This window comes from Tupaia chinensis, unplaced genomic scaffold (genome assembly GCF_000334495.1).
Source record: "Tupaia chinensis unplaced genomic scaffold, TupChi_1.0 Scaffold144909_1, whole genome shotgun sequence".
Classification (NCBI taxonomy): Eukaryota; Metazoa; Chordata; class Mammalia; order Scandentia; family Tupaiidae; genus Tupaia; species Tupaia belangeri.
Genome location: NW_006204769.1, coordinates 1,277,441 through 1,291,872, shown reverse-complemented (window position 1 = coordinate 1,291,872; position 14,432 = coordinate 1,277,441). Strand labels below are relative to the sequence as shown.

The window sequence follows — 14,432 nt, the reverse complement described above, 5'->3', positions numbered from 1 at the left end:
TTCCCTGCCCCAGACATGGTTTTATTGTTCATCTAATTCTTAGTCCTGGCATTTAATTACAATATTTATTAACCTGATTAATATTTCATCTAACTTCAACTGTTAGGTGGGTGGGTGTGGAGACTGGTGATCCCACTGCGTTAATTACTGGCACACAAAGCCTCTGTAAGCAAGATTGGATTTCCTTCATCTCTGCAGTCTCTGCAGAACTCAGGTCAGTTCCAAATGGGCCCTCAGTAAAAGCCGACTAAATGAAGTAAAATGACTTTCCTATAGCCTACTTGGGCCTTCTATTAACATTCTCACCCAAAGTGCGGTTACTACGAAAGCAATATGGAACAAAGCCAAGAGTCTTAGAAGTCTTACTTGTATTTGCAGTGATCCACAAGGTGGACGTCCTTAGCAGCTGGCTTTCCCAAGGTATCCTTTAAGTGAGAAGGCAATTATTAGTATCGGCAGTAAGACATTCACTGGTGACCACTATGCAGCAAGCATCATTATCCTTATTATATAAAGGAGGAAGCCAACACTTTGAGGAGTTGAGAGACTTGCTTAAGGTTACATGGCCCTAAATAGAAGAGCTAGAGGTTTTTTTTTTTGGAGTTTTTTTTTTTTTTGGAGAGGTTTTTGCTATAGGGCGCATGCGCTTGCCAGAAAGATAGAGACAGAGAGAAAGAAAGCAAGAAGTCACATCCCAGGGGGGATGGCCACACCGCAATCCCTTCTCCTCCATTCTCCTCTCAGGATCTTGGGCATGCATGTACATGCGCCGGCGTGAGTTAAGCCACCAGGTAAGGGACTCAAACCATGGTTGACTACATGGGAGTCCAGAGACGTAGCCATTATGCTATCTGCTGGTCCCAAAGAGCTAGAGTTTTAACCTGGGTGTGTCTGATTTTTTAGTTTAAGCTCACCTGAAGCCATGCTGCCTTCTTTTGAACTCAGAGATTACAAAAGAAGGTCACAAGTGCTGGCTGGTGAGTTTAGGGGTATAAGCTTCATATAGATTTTGTTGGTCATGCAGTATTAAAATTAAATATTTTAACCACTATGAATATTTATAGGTAGTAGAGTATTTCTTACAAAAACCCAGATTCCCAACTTTTCTTGGAGAAAATAATAAAAGAGGAAAAATTGGGCTGCTATTTCCACTTGGCAGCCACCAACTGGAATTCTCAGCACTCTTGCTCACTCTTTTATGCCACTTGCCAACCCTGGGGTCTTGTGAGTTTGAGAGCCCCAGTAATTCCATCCTCCTTAGCAGATGACAAACTCCTTGTTGAAGGGAACAAGTTTCGTTTGCTGTGCTTCTGCAGCCTCACTCAGTAGATGCTAATAACCTATGTGCTGGGGCTGGCAGGTGGCATGGTGGTTTAAGGTATTGGACTTCCACATGGTTGACCACAGTTCGAGTCCCAGACCTGGAGGCTTACTTTATCACTTCCCCTCTCTCTCTTATCAAAATTAATAATAATAATAATAAAATTAAACAAAAATAATTCTTTAAAAATGTTGTTAAAATAACCTACATGCTGAATGTATACATTTTTCATATTTTTATTATTTAAGTTTCTTCTTTTGTTCTTGTTTGCTTAAAACTAAATCAAATATGCATCACAGCTATACTTAGTTTTTCCCCCAAGAAGCTTAAAGCTTTTGTTCATGGCATCCTCAATGGTATAAGGACATTCCAGATGAGGAAATATGGGACTGTTAGTTTTCTGATCAAGACAAGAAGTCAGAGTTAAAAGGACAGTGATGGACTTTACACTGAAAGTCCCAATTTATAGTTTCACCTTAGAATCACTTAAGGAGTTTCAAGAATGAAGAGTCCCAAACCTCTCCCCGGAGATTCGGATTCATTTGATTCATTTATTTAGCTCTCTGGCTATACTGTACAGCCAGGGTTGAGGATCAAAGGTTTAAACCTAGGGTTGGCAAACTACCACTCAAAGGTCAAATCTAACCTACTGCTTATGTCTGTATAACTTATGAACTAAGCATATTTTACATTTACAAATAGTTAAAAAAAAAAAAAAGGCAAAAACAATTATGAATGTAAAAAGTACATGAAATTTAAATTTCAGTGCCCATAAATGAAGTTTCAATTAGAACACAGCAATGCCCACTCGCTTGCACATTGTCTGCAGCTGTTTTCATCCTTCTGAGGTACAGCTGAGTAGCTATGGAAAGCTATGACCTGCTAAGCCCATAATATTTACTGTCTGTCCCTTTAGAGAAACAGATTTGCAACCACTGGTTTAAACCTTCAGCATAGTATCATGTACTGGTCACAGTATGGTCCAAAACACAATGTGAGTTTGAAGAAGAAATTTACATAGTCACGGAACTTTCTCTTTATTCATCTCACCACTGAGAGGAAACCTAATCTCAAACTCTACCCAGGTGGCAATGTTCTTAGAGGGAGGCTGTTCACTGCTATAGTTCTATGCGGGTTATTGGTGATTACTTTCATAGACTTCCAGGCCTGGTTTTTGGTGTATTCTGCATCAACAAGTTTTGGATTTTTCCGAGATAGAAGAATGAGAGGATCTCGTTCTGGACTCGTCCTGTAAGACAAACACATGACATAAAACTCCGTGGCCTACGCCACAGTGCTACCCCCAATCTCCGAAAGGTGAGCAGTGCTAGGACCCAGTGCAAGGACTGTACGCAGAGGGACCACTGCATACCCCGCATACACTGGTTACTGCGACAGTGATGAGGGGATACTGGTTCTGCACCATCTAGGCCATCTGGGACTGATGCCTACTTTATCCTTCAAGGTGGGGAACATTTGGCCATTCTCTGTTTGCATCTGGTCTTTCAGGGTACGCTGTTTTATGTCACTACAGCCAACAACCCATGGAATGATTTCAGGAAGGCTGATGTAGCCTCTACACTCACTGATGCTCAGAGCTGTGTAACTAGGTAATCCCTCACAACAGCTACATGATCTTTGTTGTGCAAAGTCAAGCAAAACACATAAATTAAAAGACAAAAAAACTAAATTAAAGGACAAAAAAATTAAAGGATTTAAAAACCTTAAGACTGTATGTGGAAGGTGCCCTAGTTACAGTCCAAGTAGGAGAAGATCTTAAAATGTGAAGTGTGTCATGGATCGCCTGAGAATATGGTAAGAACTGAGGGCCTCCCCTTGAAAACTACACATATCCTATACGATTTCAAAGAGGTTCTATAAGTCCAGATGTGGGCCCGCATTGAGCATCTGTGACCTTAAGTCTTGAAAATCAGAAAGACCGGCAAGGAACAGTAAGCAGTGGTCAGCGCAGCCACATCTTGAAGTCCACTGCCCAAGCAAAGAGGAGGGCGAGTAGAGGGTCTGATTTCTGACAAGGACAAACTGCAGAAACTGCAGGACCCTTCTCCCTTCCTGGTCGTTTCTACTCATTAGCTCCACAGACACTTACTCTGTGTCTGCCAGGTATTATTCCTGACAGTGGAGCTATGGAGCTGACCAGCAGACACAGTGCCATTTCCCTCTCTTCCTCCTCATTTCCCTGTCCACTATCACGCCTCAGTCTGTTCTTAGCCACTGCTGGGCAGCCCCCGGATCTGATGCTAAGGCAGGAGACCTGGGGAGGACAATTGTTCTGCATCAACCCGCACAATGACCGTGGCTCGATCACAAGCTACTCCCAGGAAAGTGGGAATAAGACCTGCGTGTCCTCTCCCATGGCCTATGTTCAGCCACCCACGCGACTCTATAAACATCTGCCAAATAGCTACATGGACAAACTTCACTGCTTTGAGTTTCAGTTCAATTAAGAGTGATTTAGCAAATAATTTGAATTTTCTCTAGTTCAAGATTCTGTGATTCCATATTTATTCCTCTGTCATCTTGGCTTTCCCTTTGAGCTATAGTTAGTCGTACCTCAAGAGTATTTTATATGTTACTTGGAGGAGTACCTTTGTAAAATGTCATAAAACATGGGACCGGCAGGTGGTGTGGTGGTTAAGGGTGCTGGACTCCCACATGGCCTATCATAGTTCATGTTCCAGACCTGGCAGCTTTCTCTCTCTCTCTCTCATTCTGTCCCCCTCTGGTCACATTAAAATAAATAAATAAGTTTAAATAAAAATAATTTTTTAACAACAAAAAAAGAAAATATAATCACCTTGATCCTCGGAAATACGCTGTAGAATTTTTCTTTTTCCACGGCCACTGTGCTGCTGATCTAAAAATATAGATTTTGATTAGTTTCTACGATGTCTTTTTCTCAATTACATGAAGATGTATTTTAACCATTTCTGAAGACTGGTTCAGAGCTTTCCATTTCAAGATAAATCTGATCAAGGCTACTCAAAAGAGAAAACTGTAAATGATACTATGTTTCCTTTCACTACAATTCTATCATTCTTGCCAGTAATATCTACATACCCCGCCCACCATTGTTAACACTGAAGGAAAAGCTCTCAGACCCTGAACGACATGCTAAAGGCTGCTTAATCTGGAACAATGAAGACAGTCTCTCTCAGTAGCGTGCTACTGAGAAAATTTATATGTGAAGAGAACTGCAAAAAATACCAGAAGTTGAAAGGGAAGGCGAGCACTCCCTGACTTCCTGTTTCAGAGGCGTAGAAAGTGTCATCAGATTTGGTCTGATACTTGCAAAGCAGCGAGTGCTCTTAAAACTGTACTCAGGGGACCAGCAGTTAGCGTAATGGCTATGTCGCTAGACTCCCACATAGTCGACCGCAGTTCGCCTTCCAGACCCGGTGGCTTAAAACTCACGCCGGGCGCATGTGCGTGCGTGCCCAAGATCCCGAGAAGAGAATGGAGGAGAAAGGATTGCGGCGTGGCCATCCCCCCAGGGAGTGAGTTCTCGCTTTCTGTCTCTCTGTCCCTGTCTGTCTGGCGAGCGCACGGACGTGCCCTATAGCAAAAACCTCTCCAAAAACAAAAACAAACAAAAAAAAAACTACTCAGTGTAAAGTCCCTGAAACCCAGTCCTCAGTACACGTCTCCATAACCAGCCTTCCTCGCTTAACTTAGCAGCTCACAGGCTCATCTGCACTTCTTCCTAGGAACCCTCCCTGCACAGAAGTGAAAGAGAAGGGGCAGGCGGGTCAGGGGTTAGGGAGGGATGGGTGGTCTTTATTCAAGTGTAGGAGAAACTCAGGATATAACAGGTTGTACCATACATGTTGTTAGGTAGCATTCTTACTAGGAAATATTTTAAATAATAGCTAACACCTATATACTATTTACTACGCTCCAGATACTGTTTTAAGTGCTTTATTATTTATAATTTCATTCTCACAACCTTATCAGGAGGGATTTATTATCCCTCTTTTATAGATGAGGTCCTTGAGTGGCTAAGCAACTTGCTTCATAGCTAATAAGAACCAGGATGTGAATCCACAGTCCCAGTTTTAAAGCCCTGTTCTACCTTGCCTTCCCACTTACCCATAGTCTTCTATTTTTTAAAATAATTTTTTTCATTTGTTATTATTTTAATAATTTGATATAGGCCACAAATACTCACCAGAGAGACAGCAAGAGAGAGAGAGAGAGAGAACGAGAGAAAGCAAGTCACTGGGTCTGGAACTCGAACTGTGGTCAGCCATGTGGGAGTCCAGCACCTCAACCATTATGCCACCTTCTGGCCCCGGTACTCTATTTTTATAACCACGTCATCATAATTCACTTCATCCCTTACTGACAGCCTTTTACACAGTACCCAACTTTTTGTTCTAGGACATAACACGGTAGGGAGTATCTTTGTTCACAATCTTTCCACGTTAGTGTCATGCCTCAGGATACATTCTAGATGTGAATGACTGTGTCGAAGGATACACATATTTTCTTTTCTTTCTTTTTTTTTTGAGAGAGATTTTTGCTATAGGTCACGTGCGCTCACCAGAGAGACAGAGAGGTAGAGAGAGACAGGAGGGATGGCCACACTACAATCCCTTCTCCTCCATTCTCCTCTCAGGATTTTTTTTTTTTTTTGGAGAGATTTTCACTGTAGGGCGCGTGCGCTCGCCAGACAGACAGAGAGAGACATAGAGACAGAAAGCGAGAAATCACCCCCCAGGGGGGATGGTCACACTGCAATCCCTTCTCCTCCATTCTCCTCTCGGGATCTTGGGCATGCACGCACACGCGCCCAGTGTGAGTTTTAAGCCACCGGGTCTGGGACACGAAACCGCGGTCGACTACGTGGGAGTCCAGCGACATAGCCATTACGCTAACTGCTGGTTTCCTCCTCTCAGGATTTTGAGCACACACATACACACACTCAATGTGATTCTCTAGCTGCAGGGTCTGAGACTCAAACTGTAGAGTTGGCCACGTGGGATGCAGCTGCCTTAACCTCGTGCCACTTGCTGGCCCGGAATCTAGCTTCTCCTGAGCAGCGGATTACTGCAGCAACACAGAGCCAGCTCCCATGAACTTTTGAAGACCTGCTCATATTTTTCAAAAAAAGTCGATGTCATAAAAAGGGAAAGACTGAAGAGCTGTTCTGGAATAAAGGAGAATAAAGAGACGTGATGAGTAAATGAAATATGTGATCCTGGACTATGTCCTCTACTGGAGGGGGAAAATATTATATAAAATATTACTGGGACGGGCTGGCAGGTGGCGTGGTGGTTAAGGGCGCTGGACTCTCACATGACCAACCACAGTTTGAGTCCCAGAACTGGCGGCTTGCTTTTTCATTTTCTCTCTCTCTCTCTCTCATCCTCTCTCCCTCTGGCCAAATTAAAATAAATAAATAAATAAGTAAGTAGGTAAATAAAGCTAAATAAAATAATTCTTTAAAAAACATTATTGGGGCATGCTGAAGACAGTGTGGAATGGAGTGGGAGAAGGGAAGACTATAGAGAAGGATAGCAAGAGAATAAATAGAGGCATGACATTAGTGGGTCAGAAATGGTTTATTACCTGTTGATGATAACATGTATAGTATTCTCAACTGGACTGGTCTGAGAAGTATTTCATGTTGGGTAAATTCTCTTTACAAGCCAAATGATATATAGTGATTGAATGTTTAAAAAAATGATGAGAGTAAAAATAATAATAATCTGAAAAAAATGATGTAAAGCTATTTGATGATGAGGATGTGGATAGTAAAGTCTTGGTCTCGACTGACATGCATGGTATTCCTTCTGGAAAAGGAAATGTAATACACTGTAAAGATATACGTGGGAACCAGCAGTTAGCGTAATGGCTATGTCGCTGGACTCCCACGTAGTCAACCGCGGTTCGCGTCCCGGACCCGGTGGCTTAAAACTCACGCCGGGCATGTGTGTGTGCATGCCCAAGATCCTGAGAGGAGAATGGAGGAGAAGGGATTGTGGCGTGACCATCCCCCCAGGGGGTGAGTTCTCGCTTTCTGTCTCTATGTCTCTCTCTGTCTGTCTGGTGAGCGCACGCGCCCTATAGCGAAAAACCTCTCAAAAAAAAAAAAAAGATATACGTGATTCAATGTAATAGAAACAAGATTATGATAATAATAAATAAAATTTTAAAATGTATTATTGGGACAATTAAACACAGTTATACACTGCCTAATGGGAATATATTCTGAGAAAAGTGCCATTCTGTGATTTCATCATGCAAACTTCACAGAGTGTACTTACAGAAACCTACATGGCACAGCCCGTGACACACTTAGGCTTGATGGGGAGTCTTCTGAAACCACTGTCATGTATATGGATGGGGGCAGACGGAAAGAAGGTTATGTGGTGTGAGGCTGTACTTACTGCATTGGTATTGTTCCCTACAGTTTTTTCTTTCTTTTTTTTTAATTTAAGAATTACTTATTTAATTCTATTTATTATTATTATTTTTTAATTTGACCAGACAAAGACAGAGGCAGAAACGGAAAGGGAGAAAGCGAGCTACCAGGTCCGGGACTCGAACTGTGGTCAGCCATGTGGGAATCCAGAGCCTTTAACCACCATGCTACCTGCTGGCCCCTTTCTAAGTTTTCTAATTGCAGTGTAGTTATGAAGAGAACATCCTTGTAATAGGAAAATATACATTAAAGTATTGAGAGGTAAAGGGTCATAGGTAGGCAACATACTTTCAAAAAGTCCGGAAAACTACAAATTACATACGTATCGCATACACAGCCAAATGCCCATCAAAGGAAATAACAAAGTAGATTATTATCCACACACGGAAATAGGATGTTGTTGTTAAAAATAATGAGGTCAGGGGATTAGCAGGTGGCATAGTGGTTAAGGCACTGGATACTCCCACATAGTTGACTGAGGTTCGAGTCCCGGACCTAGTGGCTTATTTTCTTGCTCTCTCTCTCTGGTCAAATTAAAATAAAGGAATAAATAAAATTAAAATAAATAATTATATACAAAAATAATGATAATGAGGTCATAGGCCAGCAGGTGGTACAGTGTTTAAAGTGGCTGGATCCCCTTTACCCGACGTGGATTGGATCCCCTTTACCCGACGGCATGGCTCGAGTCCTAAATCCAGCAGCTCAGAGAAAAAGCAAACCAAAACAAAATTAAAAAACCACTGGGCCTGTGTACATGCACGTCCAAAATCCTGAGAGGAGAACAGAGAAGGGATTGCAGCGAGGACATTCCCATGGGGGTTGATTTCTCACATTTCCTCTCTTTCTCTGGTGATCACATATGCCCTATAGAAAACTAAAAAACCAAACCAGGGGCCAGTAGGTGGTGTAGTTAGTGATTAAGCACTGGACTCCAACATGGTCAACCCTGGTTCAAGTCCCAGACTCAGTGGCTTGAAACTGACGCCAGAAGCTTGTGTGTGCATGCCCAAAATCCCAAGAGGAGAATGGAGAAGGGATTGCTAAGTGACCATCCTCCCAGGAGGTGATTTCTTGCTGTCTGTCTATCTTTGTCTCTCTGGTAAGTACGTGTGCCCTATGCCAAAAAATTTCTCAAAACAAACAAATGAGATCATTTCACATGCACTAACTTGAAACAATTACTTAGATACACCAATAAGGGGGGGGGGGGTAAAAAAGTACCCAAGTCACACAGATTTGTACATTTTTATAAACATGTATTGGTTTCATAATCATTCAAAATGTAGTTTGTTGGTTTAGACAGGGTCTTGCTATGTTGCCACCCTCCTGGGTCAGCCTACAGAAGAGTTAGAATGATCAGCGTGAGCCACCACGCCTGGTTTTTACAGGGAACTGGGAACCAAAGCCTCCCATTAGCTTTAGCTGAAAAGTAGCAGCATCTACCAACTCCTGCTATGACAGCTGGGCCAAAAACAGAAAAAAAAACCCCTGTTTTTTAAAGATTCTAAACACAAAGTAGCTCTATAGCAAGTGAAAAAGGAGCTATCAAAAGAAAAAGGCATCTGTAAGTACCAGCCTGTTTTGGCTACTGGGACTGCAGGTTCACAAACAAAAGGATTAGAACACGATGGCCAATGTCAAGAATAACTTACAGGAAAAAAAGGTTAAAGACTTTTTTTTGGTTTACTCTCAAAATTTCATTCACAACCAAAACAATTAATAAGAAATGATGGTCCCAATGTCTGGAGGACTCAAAGAGTTAACTAGTTTCGTGGAAAGGATAATAACTCAGAAAATCTGAACTCGAGGCATACATTTGTTTTTGACCTTGTCCAGGTAACTTAACCTACTGGGAGTTTGTTCTGTTATGCTAAAGGGTTGGATAAAGACTATTTCCAGTTTCAGTTCTGTATGACTAGTTTTTTTGTTGTTGTTTTTGTTTTTTGATAGGTTTTTGCTTTAGGGCGCAGGTGCTCACCAGAAAGACAGAGACAGACAGAGAGACAGAAAACGAGAAATCACCCCCCAGGGGGGATGGCCACGCCACAATCCCTTCTCCTCCATTCTCCTCTTGGGATCTTGGGCACACACGCACATGCACACATGCCCGGTGTGAGTTTAAACCACCGGCTCTGGGACTCGAACTGCAGTCAACTACATGAGAGTCCAGTGACATAGTCATCTGGTGGTCCCAACTATAGTAGTTTTTAAATGACAAAGTATACATCCTAAAAATGAAAACTTTTTTTTTTTTTTCTTAAAAGACTATCACTCAGGGGATTAGCAGGTGGCATGGTGGTTAAGGTGCTGGACACTCCCACATGGCTGACCACAGTTCAAATTCTGGACCTGGCAGCTTGCTTTCTCACTTTCTCTGTCTCTCTCTCTGTGTGTGTGTGTGTGTGTATGGTCAAATTAAAATAAAATGAATGAATAAATTATTAAGAAAAAAAGACTATCACTCGGGCTAAAGTGTAGTACTTCCACATGGCCAACTATGGTTCAAGTCCTAGAGCTGGTGGTTTACTTTCTCTCTCTCTCTCGCTCTCACTCTCTCCTTCTCTGATCAGATTAAAAATAAAGGGACCAGCAGTTAGTGTAATGGCTATGTTGGTGAACTCCCACGTAATTGACCATGGTTTGAGTGTCCTGAACTCACACCAGGCGCGTGTGCATGCGTGCCCAAGATCCCAAGAGGAGAATGGAGGAGAAGGGATTGCAGCGTGGCCATCCCCCTGGGGGGGTGATTTCTTGCTTTTTGTCTCTTTCTGTCTTTCTGGCGAGTGCACACACCCTACAGCAATAACCTCTCCAGAAAGAAAGAGAGAAAGGAAGGAAGGAAGGAAAAAGAAAAGAAAAGAAAAGAAAAGAAAAGAAAAGAAAAAAGAACAGAAAAGAAAAGAAAGTTAAAATAAAATAATTTTGGGGACCAGCAGTTGGTGTAATGGCTATGTTGCTGGACTCCCATGAAGTCAACCGCGGTTTGAGTCCTGGACCCAGTGACTTAATTTCACACTGGGCGCATGTATGTGTGTGTACCCAAGATCCTGAGAGGAGAATGGAGGAGAAGGGATTGTGGCATGGCTGTTCCCCCGGGGGGTGATTTCTTGCTTTCTGTCTTTCTGGCAAGTGCACGCGCCCTATAGCAAAAAGCTCTTAAAAAGAAAAAATACCTACAGCTTGGATGACCTAGATGATCTAAATCCTGAAATGATGGCAGGATAGTCACCAGGCCACGGGATGTTTCAGTCATGGGTCAGAGGATCTGGAATAGCCTGTGCTTGAGAACGTGTGAGAGACACCTATGCTCCCTCGTCCCCACTTAGAGTACTTGGCTCTAAATTATCAAGTATCTTGGTTCTTCCAAATAATTTTCTATCCTCCACAACATGATTGTGCAGTTTTTTCTTATTAGGAAAATTTACTTTTAAGGAGTATGGGAAAATTCAGACCCAGCTTCAAAGGCACACAACTAGTGCCACTGCTTGGGAAGCTGGAAGCTGTAGGGGAAGCACAGGTTCAGTTCCCAGGCCCACCTGAACACTCTGGATTGTTCGTGCCTGTACTTCCACTTAACTGGGAGACTGGGGCAGGAAGATTGTGACACAGTGAGACCCTGTCAAAAATGCTTATCTCTGGGGGCTAGTAGGTGGCATGGTGGTTGAAGTGCTGGACTCCCATGTGGTAGACTACAGTTTGAGGTCTGGACCCGGCAGCTTGAAAATCATGCTCTGAAGGGACCAGCAGTTGGCATTATGGCTGTCGCTGGACTCCCATGTAGTTGACCACGGTTCGAGCTCTGGACCTCGTGGCTTAAATTCACACTGGGCGCATGTGCGTGCCCAAGATCCCGAGAGGAGAATGGAGGAGAAGGGATTGCTGTGTGGCTATCCCACTGGGGGGTAATTTCTCACTTTCTTTCTCTCTGACAGAGAGAGGTCTGTCTGGCGAGCGCAGGCGCCCTATAGCAAAAACCTCTACAAAAAAGAGAAGAAAATCATGCTGTGTGTGTGTGTGTGTGTGTGTATTCCCAAACCTCGAGAGAATGAAGGAGTGGGACCATGGTGTTGCAATCCCCCCTAGGGGGTGATTTCTCACTTTCCCTCTCTCTTTCTCTTTCGGTCTCTCTGGCAAGTGCATGTGCCCTATGGCAAAAAAAAAAAAAAAAAAAGGAAGAAAAGAAAAAGCCTGTCTCTGTTGCTCTCCCTTTCCTTCTACCTCCCCTTCTCTTCCTTTCCCTTCTCTCTCTCTCTCTCACTCACTCTCTCATAAAGTACAGAAAACTTCAAAGGAGAAAACAGAGTCCCTATCATCCCTTCCATATATGCACTGCTGATAATTTAGGATAGAGATAGAGTTCTTCTGCCCTTTTCTATCGGTATGAAATATTTTTACACACATACAAAGTTGTTTCTGCTATATAAGCAGTTTTATTTTTAACTTAAAAAGCTAGTTATTTAATTAATTTACTTATTTATTATCTTCATAACCTTGTTTATATTACATTGAATTACATAAAAGTTAGCTATTTTATAGTAAATAATTGGTTATGTTCTGTTTCTTATTTCAAGAGAACCCAGAAAGAAGAAAAGCAAACTCTTTAAAGCACCTACCTTAACAGGTCTTCTCTGAAGAGGTCCCACCGTCCAAGACCTGTAGGGTAAATTGGCCAAACAGCGGGTCCCCCTTCCCAAAATGTCCAAGCAGGATACATAATATCGTGGTACTCTGACGTCTTCGACAGAAACAGAAACGTCGCGTAAATCAGTCTCGGAACAGAGAGAGAAGCAGCAAACTGTCTCGTGTCACAGCATCTGGACATAGGCCTTGATCTAGTGTCACACTGCCACAGGCAAATTCTCTCTAGTCTGCAAGCCTAGACTCTAGGTATTAAAAGGCAAACGTGATCATGTATTAAAATTCATAGGCTCACTGAATCCTGTCATTTAGAATCACATTAAAGATCAGCCTTCTTAGTTCTTCAGAATTCTTTTTTTTCTAGAGGTTTTTGCTAAGGTTTTTAGCTTATTCATATATTTATTTATTTATTGGCCAGAGGGTGCATGCACTCACCAGAGAAAGAGAGAGGAAGAAAGCACCCCCCCCTCAATTGAGTGTAGTCATGCTCTCTCCTTCTGTTTTTCTATCCAATTGAGATTCTGGGCACACACGCCTGGCACGTTTTCGCAAGCCCCTGGGGCCAGTAGATTTACACCATTTTACACCATGGTTGGCCATGTAGGATACTACCCCCTTAACTACCAGGATACAGAGCTGGCACATGGTTTGTAGTTTAAGGAAATAATATACCCGATTCTGAGTAATTCCACGGCTCACTCGCCATTTAACTGCTATTACACTTGGAGTTCAGGTTTGTCATACCAGTGCTTGGTTATGTCTTTGCGGGCCTTTTGAGAGTAAAACCAGGAAATACAGTGCGATAAGTAAGAGGCAGATAATATGAGTTTGAATGCTGATTTACCTCTTTACAGTTCCAGGCAAGTTACTTAATCTTTTTAAAGAATCACTCATTTAATTTTAGTCACCAGTATTATTATTTTATAATTTGCTACAGGACACACATGCTCACCAGAGAGACAGAGAAAGAGAGGGAGAAAGTGAGAAAGCCAATTGCCAGGTCTGGGACCTGAACTGCAGTCAGCCATGTGGGAGTCCAGCGCCACAACCACCATGCCACCTGCTGGCCCCAACTTACTTCATCTTTCTATGCCTCGATTTCCTTGTCATTGTAACGGGGGAAACAATACCAGTAATACTATCTAGTAGGCTTACTCAGAATATTAAGTGAGATAATACACGTGAGAAGCTCAGAACGGTGTCTGGTGTAGTGAGCACTGGGAAGCCTAGTTAGTGTTATCTCACACCTTGGCACTGTTGAGCTCTCACTGGTTAGTCAATTAATTCTTGGTCATTCATTGATCTGGGCCAGAAGTGCCAATGGGCACAATAGGGGAAAGAGAAGGGGTGTTACTACATGTCTTCTTTTTTTTAAAGAGAGATTTTTGTTATAGAGCATGCGGGCTTAATGGAGAGAAAGAAAGACAGAAAGACAGAAAGTGAGACGTCATCCCCTAGGGGGATAGCCATGCCACAATCCCTTCTCCGTTTTCCTCTCTGGATTTTGGGCACCCATGCACATGTGCCCAACGTGAATTTGAAGCCACTGGGTCTAAGACTCGAATTTCAGTTGGCTACATGGGAGTGCAGTGACGTAACCATTATGCCACCTGCTGGTCTCACCACATACCTTTTGAAGAAAGTTTGAAACCATTTGTTTCCTTTTTATGTTTACTTTTGTTAAAATTCTGACACTGAGCAGCCAGCAGGTGACATGGTGGTTTAGGCACTGGACTTGCACATGGTCAACCACTGTTTGAGCCCCAGACCTGGTGGCTTAAAAATTACACCAGGCATGTGAATATGCATGCCCAAAATCCCAAGAAGAAGGGAGGAGAAGGGACTGCGGTATGGCCATCCCCCTTGGGGTGTGATTTCTCACTTTGGTGAATACATGGATCCCATAACAAACTTAAAAATAAATAAATAAATAAATAAATAAATAAATAAATAAATAAATAAAAATAAAGGAATGGTGGGAGAGAAGGTCCCTTGCTTTGCAGAAACCAAATTCGAGATATG

General features: G+C 42.5%; 1 protein-coding gene across 1 annotated transcript in view; it reads right to left on the bottom strand.

Moving 5' to 3' along the window:
• POGLUT1 (protein O-glucosyltransferase 1) overlaps positions 1–14,432 on the bottom strand; it is a gene marked incomplete in the record, with an annotated part of 33,486 nt that overhangs the window by 5,984 nt on the left and 13,070 nt on the right. Inside the window, 3 exon segments of the mRNA XM_014583859.2 lie at positions 367–425; positions 2,471–2,570; positions 4,140–4,199. Of these exon segments, the coding sequence (XP_014439345.1) occupies positions 367–425; positions 2,471–2,570; positions 4,140–4,199 (219 nt within the window).